The sequence below is a fragment of the Bombus bifarius genome, unplaced genomic scaffold (genome assembly GCF_011952205.1).
Source record: "Bombus bifarius isolate JDL3187 unplaced genomic scaffold, Bbif_JDL3187 scf7180000010252, whole genome shotgun sequence".
Lineage (NCBI taxonomy): Eukaryota > Metazoa > Arthropoda > Insecta > Hymenoptera > Apidae > Bombus > Bombus bifarius.
The window spans coordinates 176,349-189,845 of NW_022885576.1; the positions used below are offsets into that span (position 1 = coordinate 176,349).

The 13,497-nt window shown below is 36.3% G+C and overlaps 1 protein-coding gene across 1 annotated transcript in view; it reads left to right on the plus strand.

Annotated features, from left to right (window-relative positions):
* Positions 1–1,399: 1,399 nt before the first annotated feature.
* Positions 1,400–13,497, plus strand: part of LOC117216226 (lachesin-like) — a 65,199-nt gene continuing 53,101 nt past the window's right edge. The window contains exons 1-2 of the mRNA XM_033462804.1: positions 1,400–1,473; positions 12,840–12,853. Of these exons, the coding sequence (XP_033318695.1) occupies positions 1,400–1,473; positions 12,840–12,853 (88 nt within the window). The remainder of the gene's footprint in view (positions 1,474–12,839; positions 12,854–13,497) is intronic.

Here is a 13,497-nt window from a genome sequence, read left to right on the forward strand (position 1 = left end):
ACGCACCTACTCGCAATTTACTCGTAAGAGCAACTAGTCGCAACTCAATCTTATCTACAATTATAATTATTAATCACTAAGCATTCTCTCCACCAAGATGTCCCCTTTTATACCAAAGTCTTCAGTACTCGTACAACGTACATATGTTCCACAGTTGTGGATAACCTAAGATGGTCACCGACACCTTTTTTAATTGCCCAATGTCCTAAACTTCCACGGACATATGGCCAATTGGGATTTTCCATCCTTCCCGGCCTGTCAGCACTATCACTGTCTTCTACCTGTAGTTCTTCAGGATTTTGCCAAGAGTTTTCCACGATAGTGCAATAATGTGAAGTAAAGTTTATTACTAATGCTATATAATTGGAAATATTTCTGTCATTATATTGAAAAACAGAATTATTTAGTTGTCGACATTATGCGTTCCGCGAATCTAACTATACAGTTTCACTGAAAACCTCGTTCATATTTAAATTATGCGAGGCTATAAGAAACGTTCTTCGAAAATTTTATTTGCACAAAATCTGCTTCAACCCAATACCAATCACATACGCAAGGCAAAAATTGTTAACAAAAATATTTTTTGGCCGAAAATCAAGCCGCCTTTGTTTTGTGTGAGATTGGTATTGAGTTGGACTAGATTTTCACAAGCGAGCAGAGCAAGCGAACGGAATTGAAGTAAAATTTTCGAAGATACTTCTTATAGCCTCAGATACGCAGTTACGAACGAGGTTTTTGATGAAGCTGTATATTCAGAGTTATAAAATATGATAAGAAGATAAGGAGTTCAACGACTGGATAGTTCGATGGATGCAAATGGGACATTCCGCGGCGCACGGAGCGATGAACATGTCAGTTATGCGTGTGACTGTGTCACAAATCGCACATGTAGGCATAATGCATTATAGTGATACCGATAATTTTTTGCAAATACTTCAGAAAGTAGGACTGCGCAGCAGTTACATGTGTACGAGTAATTTGTCCCGAATGATGATTTTGACAGTATATTTTAAGTTCATTGAAATAAAAAAGGACCAGTTTTCCCCACATTGACCTCCCTTTACTATTAGCAAAATGATTGCCAAGGTCGGTTTCCGCCAATCGAAGATTTTTATATCCCTAACCCTATAACGATTCTTTGTTTCAACAGGAATGTCTCTATGATGACTAAATTAGGAAGAAGTTAAAGTTAGTGTTGCGCTACTCATATTGATTGATTATTATCCAAAATGAGATATGAAATTAAACGGAAATTTCACACGTAAAGTTAAGAGTTCTACTTGTTCTAAATGGTTAATTACTGCCGTTTAATTATTTCGAATATTGTGTTAATCCTTTCTTTTTCATGCGTTTAATTACCTTTTTCTATTGTTCCAGCTAGATCGATAACCGTAACAAAATGGTGAATCGGCAAAAAGCACTACTGATGACGTTAATAGCTCTCTTAATTTATCCGAACGACATTTTTGGTAAGTCTTTCGCAAAAGAAAATTTTAATGAAGCATTTTCATTTCACAATACACTTGAACACACACAATGTTATAAATATTTCAAATAAGTAACTTAGTTGGCACATTTTTCGACAAGTGTTAAAAATAACACGTATGACATCTGTCAAAATATTACTTGAAATTTCGTCAACGAACATAAACGAACAACACGCCACAATAATTATCGTCTTATATGAAAGAGCCACATTTATATCGGCAAATATGAAACATAAATATTTCAAATAATATTAGTAATTATATTAGTATTAATATAAGTAATTCGACTAGTACTCAACAAATAATACAGAAACAATAATCGATACCACTTTAACATGCCTTGAAGTTGTTTTCTTAATCCTGCATTTTCTGAAGTATTCTCGATAAGAAGCTATCTAGCTTATAAGAAAAGAGCCAAGACTGATTAATTAATCTTGTTTCTATGTAAGTGTAGCGGCACGCGAGCAGGATAAATTCAAATCTTATTGTTGTTTTGTTTCGGAGTATGATGACCGTTAGGTCACGGGTATTGCAAGGAGTAATGAACTCCGAGCAAAACAATGTCGCCGCTACTTTCAACCGTCAAACGCAGTCGAGTTCAAACTTTCCGACTGTCCCCCGACCAGTATAAATAAACAAACGAAATGACGAGCGAGAGTTCAGCGTAAGCATATCGACGCATCATAGTGTATACGGAGTCTCTTGACACGCGCGTATTTATTTCGATAGATTATTATACCTGGACTTGCGCTTCGTATCAAAGTATATCTTTAATAAAGTGCTCACGACATATAGACCGTTAATAGTGATATTTGAATAGATCCATCCTCTACATAAGAATTGCTACTATTGAGGCGAATGAAAAGAGAGAGAGAGTGCGTTTCGTCCCGGGACTACCGGTGGACTCGTCAGTAAGGCTATGCCCGGTAGTCCCTGCCTTAGACGTAGAGGGAGTCTCGCTAGGTGCGGTATTTGTATCAATCGCTTGTATATTCGACCGCTAGCGAGTTAGACAGATAGACTCGTTGTCGTCGTAGCCCTCTAGTGTTGGCGGTTGGTACCCGCGGATCGCCCGGGAGGTGTTGCGCCGCGTTGATGCCTCGACCTGTCGGCGTCCTGTTGATACCGATCCGCCACACTATTTTATCGGATTTGCTAATATTTCCAAATAGAATCCGCAAATTGATTGTATTTGAGATTGCAATCTCGACTTGGTGAAAATTTTTAGCGCACAATCACAATATCACATAGCGTTTAATCTTAAACAAAACATAAATGACGAATGTTTTGGCACACGATCAATCTTGTTTTTAACGAAAGTAATTAAGTTTAAGTGGAAACAATTGAAGTAAGGAACTATATATATAGTTATTTATATACGATACGATGTACGTGCGAGCAACTTCTCATCTATTCCTCGAGACAGGAAAACAAAATTATCTTAACTAACAATATTCAGCAACCAGTTTCTGAGATCGTTAATTACCGTGGAAAATTATTTCCATATGAATTTGAAAAAACGAACAAAATACAACGAATGCCGCGAGTTATTATAATGCATCCACAGATTGCATGATCAATTTTACTTCTAAGCTGTTCTTTTCACGACCACTTGTAAATACAATACCGAAACTAATCCGCCTTTGAAATGCGCGCTATCACCGACAATATGCGTTGATATTGACTTTACGTCATTCCCTCCCAGTGAAATATTAGTAATACTTTTTGCGAACCGAGCCAGCTATGCTGTTCTCTTTTCACAGACAAATCGAATAAAGCGGCAACTTCCCAAAAATACTTGTATGAACCACATAAAAAGAACGTGAAACCCACCGTGGTTGCAAATGTACACGTTTTTCCTTCCTTCCACTGCTCTCCTCTTTTTTCACACTTGTTGCGATTTTTCTTAGGAGAAGTTTTCGATATTTTCGTGTGTATGAGATAACTTTTAGTAACGATAGTAGGCTACTATAAAAGGAAGTAATTACAAAAATGTGCAACATTTTCTTTGTATCTTTAGAACAAATACAAAAAGATATTCTATTATATTTATAAGTAATATGTTACAATTTGCTCTACACTTAGGCAGATTCGTATTTTTCATTCGTACAATTTTTGATCACTTGGTCTGCGAATTTTAATTTCGTCAAAAGAGGTATAATGCAACTAAAATGCGACAATTTATTGTCAAATATCAAATGTATTTTACCAAATGTCCAAATCGGACAAATTATGAATGTAAACAACTAAATAAAAAAAAATATCAAATGCTGCAATAGGTCGTTTTTAACAAAAGAATACGGAGATATTCACCTGTAATGCGAGATAGCATTTAATTACAAGCATCCTTTAATTTCTGCCGATTTCCGTAAAAAAATGAACTTATTCAGTGAAAAATACTCACATTTCTACGTACAGGGTGTATAAAAAGGAAGTGTAAAAATCATATTAACACGATTCTACGCCCCTGGCTCGGAAGAGATTTGTAAAAAAAAGTTCATGCAAACTTAATCTTCAAGGTCAATAATTTTTATGATTTGCAACGAATTCTACTCGTCACGAGGAACAAAAGTCTCAAAGGTACCATGAGTCGCAAATCATCCCTTCTCCCGAAAATAAATGTTAAAGTATTAATAGTTCTTAAACTAGCTTTGTTCGCAATATGTTTACATTTATATGTCGGGGATGAAAGGACATCGGAGCCTTCCCTTCGGAACTTCGGGAAAATCCCTTAACACCGTAATCTAGATTCTATCATAAGCGTAATTAAACAATTATCGTCAATCGATCCGATTGTATTTGTTCGAGATTTGTGATAATGAGCTTGGGCTCGATGCGACAACCAGTCGCCGAACGTAGTCGCTGTCACGGGATGAACGCTTTGTCTAACAAAGGTATGGAGTAACTCTATAGCTCTCCTTAAAAGAAATATTTGTAGCAGCACGCGACAGTAAACATTCCAGCGGTTTCTGTCCCGTGGCTCGCCATACGCAGACCCTATTCTTCGAGTATGATGGTTACCAGATGCTGACGCATCTCCGTAGTACATGTTCAGCTTGCCGGAGGACCGTTATAAACATTAAGATCTAGTTACCTAATGTCCTTCGAACAGACAAACAGTCTTTGTCCCAACTTCGAGAAGATAGGGAGATCTATTTTTCAACGAACGATGCTTCCCGCTAGCAACCTTCTCCCAAGGGCGGCTAGCATCCTCTTCTAGCCGACATGGAAATTGACCAATTAACAGCAACGTCAATTTCCCTCACTTCCTGAGCGAAGGCTATCCTCGACGAATCCGATGATCTCGTGTCATCGTCGTGTCATCATCGTGTCGAGAAAGTCATTCTCTCGTGAGGTCGTATTAGCGAGTTACTTAGCGTCTGTACGATCGGTGAATACTCCACGTTTTAACGAAGAGAGTTAGTTTAGTTAAACTTCCATCGTAGCCAAGCAAGTCGAGTACGATTTGGGCTTTGGAAGAAAGCACATCCTGTTATCCCGCTGATCGCGGATTCGTTATCGAACCTAAGGCCATTGTCATTAGTGTCTAATCACCGCGGTTACTTGTCGATTCTAGAATATCCACACTTGTACTAATAATCATATTTGCACTAGTCAATGTCTTCTCTATTGCATAACAACAATGTGTAATCCTAACGAAGATTCGTTTCACGCCCCTAATCCTAATTCTAATGTAAACCCGACATATATTTATATGTAATGAAAAAGTAGCATATTATTTTCGAAGCGACGGGAAGTTACAGACCATCTCGTGAAATGTATCAGAATATAGAAATAATGGAAGATATGTAGGGGACATTCCGTAATATTGCGATTTTTAGCGGCTATGTTAATAATGTAGTAATCAAGAATAAATTACGATATCTGATGATCGATCCTTCATTAATTGGTGTAAAAATGAACCGGTTAATTATCGCTTTTCCTCGTGCTTATCTGCTATTAGACTTACATAAACTGGTTCGGCAATCACATGAATAATTCGAGAAAAAGGCTTACAACCTTACAAAATTCGTCGAGTTCAAGCACTTCAAACGAATGACTATACTACTTGATGAAGCTTTTGTCGTTGAATGCTAGATAAGTTACAATTCGTCCTACACTTTTTGGAGCATATATTATTTACGGATGAAGGAAGTTTTTTAAGTTGTAGTATCCTCAATCGACAGAGTGTCAAAATTTAGGCATATAGATATCCACATGTAGTGGTTGAATGATTTAACTAAGGATGATTCACCACGAAAGTATGGACAGGAATTATTGGAAATCATATTATGGACCCTATTTTCTTACTTGCATCGATGAAGAGTGCAACATAATTGCAAATTCCATGCTAACATCTCCTAAGCGAATTACGTGTAATTATACCACAATAGAGTCATCACTTCACTCATTTTATGCACAATGGTAATATACCTCACCATAATCGACTGATACAGAAATTTTTAAACGAATTGTTTGGGATAAGATTGATAGGGCGTAGACCTGTTCCTCATATGTGACCTCCCTGTTCATGGGATTTTATGGCACTGCACTTTTTTCCTTGACAAAAGAAATTGTTTATAGTTCAAATGAATAGATTACACTCGTTAACCTCTTAGGTACGGCTGAATTTTGCGCGGGGCTGTTTCTCTGTACGGCAGAGTTTGACGCGAATTATGCGTGAACGATACACCACTGCAGAGTGTGACATTTTACACAAACATGTCGGAATGAAGTTTTTGATATCTAAATTATAATTTTTCTTAAAAATATGATGCATATATTTTAACTTTAATAATTTACTTTAATAATTAATAATACAATTGAGTGTGATATACTTTAAAGCATGTGTCACGTAAAATAACAAAATAAAAAAAGAAATTTGAGGTGAAAAATAAAAAAAAGAAACTTTATTTTTTTCTAACAACAATCCACTTTACAATCCACTTCCGAACTCTAGGTGTGACTTTCCAAGACTGAAGCTCTTACAATTTGACTTTCGATCGGATCCGATTACTTTCTTTTGTCATCCCTCAACATCCCCACCGTCCATGCATTTGCTCGGCGTCCGCGACCGTTGCCACGTGCTCTTTCTTCTAGAACCTTCGGTGGAAGCACCGTTCGGATGTTGATGGTTCATTAGGCACTTCAGCGATATACATTGTCGCTGAGTGCCGCCACATCTTTATCTCCATCGTCAGTCCATCGGATTTGAAGTGCGCAGGTCGTGACACTCTAACCGTCGCTCGTGGTGATACAATGTCGCAGACAGATCGTCTTATATGACCGGCGAAATATATACAATCTAGCGACAAGCGCGTAGTTCTCATCAAGCAGCGAGTTCTAGAAACGTCGATTCGCCTTCGGTCCGTTATTTCATATACAATAAGAAGGTGGCACACGTGATCATAGGCGCTAACGGTGGCGCGACCCGAGCATAGTGAGGGTCGTGTCCGAGAGAAGACAAAGAAAAGGATCGAAGGGCAATCAGTATCATTTGAGGATTCAAACGGAACGCAACGAGAGGTACTGACGAATAAAATCGCTTAGTCTAACGAATACATCAAGAAATATTATAAAGTCGGGTCGAATTACTAACAAACTAATTGTCCCTATCATTAAATAATTTGTGGCGTATTCATTACGTTATTTTTAAATATTGTCAAATGTACAAGTTTATGTTAACCCTGTTAATTCAGTGTTAAACTCATTCTAACCACCTCTGTTATCTTAATCGAAACAAGGGAACGACTAATTCGCGGCGTCTATTATCCGAACCGTAGCGAGAATTTACGCCTCTCGCTGATGCGTTTTCCTCGTGACCGCGTCTCTCCGCGATCAGTCGTAACATAATTAACAGGTCTATTTTATTTCTCTATTGTTATCGATACCATAGATTGATAATATTTATCAAACGCATTACAGAATATCAATTCTCAGAAACAGTATGAAATTCGTAAAGATCGTCATTTATTATGGACAACAAAACAAGAGAATAACAGCAGAGAAGATCATATTCCTCGAATTCGTGACACACACAGATTTTAATTATTCTTTGACGATTTCACACGCTGCGTTACGCATAATTCACAAGCAGGTATCGTAATCGCATTTAAGATGTTCTGAGAAATGCGTAACGCTTCCAAAGTCGCATTTCGATCACCAAATACATCGAATAGTTGGCGATGTTGGAACTCGTTCGAAACAAGCATCGGGTCTTTTTAGTGTAAGGACGGAACTACCATTCCGCAATCGTGGTTATTTCAAGTACATACTTCTATTTTCACAGAAGCATCCGCCTCATAATAAGTGCAGATAGCATTTCCTTGAAGAGGAAGTAGAAAAGGGACATGCTGAAATGAAAGCATGTGGCTTAGCAATTCGTAATGACGCCGCTTTCTAGCATCAATTCTTATCGATTAACCGAGGAGTTCGGTGAGTTCGGTTTTATACTAAAAAAAAATATAATTTTGTAGTTTTTCTTTGGTCAAAATGTCTGTTCTATTGCGTACTACGGCAAGATTTTCTTCTACATGTTTAATGTCTGAAAAATGTAAGCAAAAAGTGATGTATTTTCACTTATTATTTAAACAATTGTCATTTAAACATATGTAAATGTCTATGACGTACTAACAATCCATATTATTTTATCTGGAAGAGTCCAGAAAATTTTTCGTATTGAGAGCAACTCAATAACTGCTACTGTAAAAGCGCTAAAAATCTCCATAGTAGAAAGTTTATAGTGACAAACAATTGATTTGTTTCAAAACTGTATATGGGTATTTGTCGTTTGTGAATTGGTATTTAGCCCTCAAAAGTCTACAAGAATCGCCTATTGAAAGTTACAAAATTAGAAGAGTGTTATTCAAAGCAATAGTTAAGTGCGCGTCCATTCAATAAAAATTTCAAACTCGATTTTCTCGAAAACGGAGTCTCAAACGAAAAAATGTTATTCTTCTTTTCCTACTTAATCTTATATGTATCCTGTACCACCCGTCCGACCTGACTCTGTACATATACACATACATATACAGGCGCACGCATATAAAAGAAATAATTTTTCAATAAAACTAAGATCTTCTGTGAATTATCAATTACTTGAATAATTCTATAAGCTCAAAGTGCTTTCGTAAGTTCGACAAAGGTATCCAAACAGACGTTCAGAAGAAGATATAAGAAAGACTCGAGTAAATCATGCTTATAAAACGATTTTCGATGGGAACAGATTTACGAGAAATAATAATTCTGACCTAGCTAAGGATGGTGAACTTGTAAAAAGGGCAACGGGCGCGAAGAGTTCAACATGTTCGTTATATCGAATATTGAACAACAATGGCCAACAGTGAATGGGATAAATAAGATTCTGAAGGAAGGTGTGAATTCATGAAGGGAGCCTTTTAGTTAATTGGGAACTTGTGCTTATCGCCTGCTTAATTAGCAGCAAAGCGAAAAGGGAGGGGCTATTCAACTCAAGAATAAGCAGCTATACTCAAAAACAAATTGAATTGAATCAGTTCTGGCTGCTATTTATGGCCTTGTTCGAGCCGCGAACGTTTTAACGGCCGCGATGAAATTTTTTACGTTTTAAAGAGCAATCGAGATGAAGTGAAAACAAACAGAAGAAAAATGAAGAAATGAAAAGTTATCAATAGGATTTTAGGAAACCGGTACATTCTTTCGTTCCTTTTTTCTTTTTTCATCGAAGCAATAACAAATAATTAACTGCGGATGCACATTTCACTTGCCCCTTCCTCCTCTGCTACGCTCTAATTTTTCACGAATAAAATTATGATAATTTATGTTTCTTCAACAATCTTTGATCGTTTATTACACACCCAAACCACATAACTTTTCATTTTGTCGTTCACAGATGGTGATTTTACTATTAGAACTTTCAAAAGTTAATGTACAACTGAATCAGGTATACTGTCGTTTAATTCTCATTTTAATTCTGTAACTGTTTAGATGCAGCTTTTATAAGCATAAGGTTAGACCAACACATTTTTGCCTTACCTTACCTTACAAGATTACCTTACAAGATTACCTTACAAGATTAACAATAGCTATACATGTAGTATCGTGGACGAAAGGCCTGGGAAATATCGGACGAACTATGAACAGTGTCGCGAGAGCCGAGGCGCCGTCGGGCCCATCAATGTGTCATCGGTCTTTTCAAGTGCATAGTTTCGTGGAAAAGACCTACGTGACCCTGGCCACGAGCGTCTGCAGAACACGTGTGCGGTGGGCCTAGGAAAAGGGCAATAGAATGCGACAACAGTGAGTCGAGAACCAGAGGGCGAGTCGAGAAACAGTGTGCGAGTCGAGAAACAGAGTGCGAGTCGAGAAGCAGAGTGCGAGTCGAGCGGAGACGGAGGTTGCGAGTGGCGTTGCCGAGAGAGTGTGGATTGCGCTGTGTTCTGTACGTTTGGTATGAATAGTTCAAGTTAATCAACAACCGTCTTTTTCTGTCTGATTAACATCTCTATTGTCCACTTTTTGTAAACATATTACATCACGATATTACATACATATACAGGACGGTATTCTACTATAGACCTTTAAAATAGTCAATATATTTTTCTTTGTCTTTCCTTAAGGAACATCATTTCAAAAGTGAAAAGCTCTTATGTCAAAAATTAAGTAAATGACTGTTAGTGCGGTAGTTACTTCTGGCTATTTAAAACTTTTCGAATTTAGCGGTCAAGTTCAAAAAAGGGGTGAAACTGTAATAATAATAAATAATTTTTGGATATGTTGCTGAAATCAATATTTTGAACAACCTTTTCTTGTATATGTAACTATCGGTCGGCCATAACTTTCGAGATGCGCGCATAAAACTATCGATACCATCATACTGAATTCTACCTATAATTGTGCGTTCGTAAAGGCATATGAGTTAGCATCGGTTGCCAGCAACCTTGCGGTGGACGGATATAATAACTTAACTCTTCTCTTCTATTAATTGCATACACACTTTAAACGAGAATTGGAGGAGCTCGAGTAACTAACTAGTGCACAGCTGCATATGTGAGACTGTAAGAGATGTCTGTTATAATTGAATAAAAACCGAATATCATCAATGTATTGGATTTTCATTTGAGTTAGTTTCCTTAATCTGGCTTGCGTAAAATAATAAAAGTATTTTTTTTCATAATTTTCAATATTCAATATTCAATTATTAATTCATTTACGATTTTTATAATAAATTTTTTCTTATTGCACGCAAGCATTGCAGGTTGCTTCATAGTGGCCGAATTGAAAAAACTATCTCAAACCTGATACATCGATGACATTCATTTTTAATTGAATTATAACAGACATTTTTACAGTCCCGGGCATGCAATTGTACATGGAGCTTTACCCGAGCTCACCCCATCCTCTTTTGTATAAATAAACAGAAGATTAGTGGTAGTTTTCGACCAGGTCACTCTATCCGGCTGTTGGAAACTAATACAGACGCATACGCTATGGACACACAATTATAAAGCAGAATTCACTGTAGTGGTATCCATAGTTTTTTGCAAATATTTCGGCAATTATTCCCGACCAGTAGTTATATGTAAAAAAGAAAGTTGCTCAAAATGTTGAACTTTGCAGCACATTTAAAAATCATCAAAATCGGAAGGGACGTAGGTTTTCTATAGTTTCAACAAAAAAAGAAAAGTGGATTCTGTACGTTACAGAAACTAATATAAGGACAATGGAAAGCGATAGTTTTCGTAATTTTCTTCTATCTATTCATAAATATTTGCAGTAAGAGTATTGCAATCCTAAGTGTTTTCCTCTCCAGCATTGCATTTTACCATCGATATTTATGACTTGTGCAATGAAATGTACGTAGCATGCATGTAATAGTGACAGGTTCGTCTTGAAATTGAGTTCACGCTCGTGTCCGTTCTCATTTCATCTGCTTTGGAAAGTAAAAGAAAAGGAAAGAAAGAAAAGAAACAAAAAGAACGGAGAGAATTGGATAGGAATGAAAGAGAAAACATGACACAAAATAAATGTACAAAAATGCGGTATTTTAGAAACAATGTCAATTAAAAAGAAACAAGCGAAGCGAATTGGAGAAAGATGAAAGACTAGAATAAGCAAGACAAGAAGTGGAAAGCCGATTCATTAGAAGGACGACAGAACTTTTAGTCGAGATAGGATAACTAGGATATTAAGGAAACTAATTGTAAGATATAGAAAAGTTGGAAAAGAAAAATATACGAAGAACAAACGAGAAATTACAGAATACCGAAGAATTGGAGCAACTAAAACTTAAAAGACTACAAAATGCGGGTAGCAATAACAATCACACAGCGAAAAATGTTCCTTGATTCAATAAATACTAAGTAGATATAGGGAAACACAATACCAAAGCTGTTAAAGTAAGGAAAATAATTTCTCAACAGTACAAATCGACTTTGCGAACATTTTTCTACCTACATGTGAATAACTTATTTATATAGTGCACTCGTAAGAGTAGTTTCGCATCCCACTTCCTATATATAATGTTTTATAGAAGATAATTCGAATCTTCCTTTCAAATATTATAACAGTTCTGTCCGAGCAGCCGAGCTAAGCGGACGTGAAAAACAGTGCTTCAGAAAAGTGCGGCGAGTGGGGAAGAGAAAGTTACGAACGGCTACACCCATAACTAAATGGTGGAAACCCTGGTGTCTTCTACTAAGAAGACTACAAGCAAACCTAACATGAAAAAACAAATCTCACCGATAAAAATTATTAACAAAGACGAACAATGCTACATAAATAAAACAACAAACACATTAAAAACAAGTCAACAAATAAACCAAGAACAGGACTGCTCAGTTACAATCGAAGTTGATATGGAAACCAATAAAGAAACAACTCAACAGGATGAAAGCTGGAAGGTGGCGAGCTACAATAAAAAACGAAAAATAACAGGTAATCTAGACACAGAAAATCAGCGATGGCTGCAAGAATTACCATTAAGAAACTCCTTCAGCTCGCTAACGGAAGAAATAGACGATGACCCAACAAGCAAAACCACAACTCAACCAACACACATTACAAAACCACCACCAATATTTGTTGAGGCGCAAATAATAGACCCGCTTATTGATCCACTAAACAATATAGTTGGGAAGGATAATTACACAATAAAACAAACAAAATTAGAACAGGTAAAACTTCAAACAAACACCCCAGAAAATTATAGGAAAGTGATCAAAGAATTAAAGGAAAAAATGCTATATACCACAAATGCATATACAAAATAATTATAAGAGGATTACATCCAAAAATTAACACAGAAACATTAAGTGACGAACTAACAAAAATTGGCCATCAAACAAGAACAATATGACAAGATACGATACGAAGCAACCATTACCATTATTCTTAATAGAACTTGAACCCAGAACCAATAACAACGAAATTTATTCAATCAAAAAAATTCTAAACACAAAAGGCCAGTATATATGCTAGCTACTTCCAAAAATCACAGGTGTATTTTTATTCAGGGGAAAAGTAGTAAATTAAAGCCAGACATTTTGTTTTTTATAATGATGCTAAAAAGGGGGCTGGTCTATCCGATGAGATGTCATCCTATTATAGTTGTTTGCGTAGAACCGTAAAATGGTTAAAAAAATTGTAATAGAATTAATATGCGGGATTTGCCTCGTAAATGCATGGTATGTATTAGGTTGTCCGAAAAATTTCTATCGTTTCATAAGGTAATAATGGATGAACAACAATTTCTGTTTTATATTATTTTATTGAATTAGGCATGTTCCATTTCGTTCTATTACTATTATTATGTTCGTGCATAATTCAATAAACTAATATAAAACAAAAAACATTGTGCGTCTATTACTTCCTTATAAAACAAAAGAAGCTTTTCGAACAACCTAATATATAGAAAATGGGATATTAAAAGTATTAAAATTTTAAAATTTCGCGAAAAAAAGTTTGATCGCCTTTTAAGTACAGTGAATCGCCACAGAGACGAAATACCAAGTGAAAATGAAGTACAGCCTAA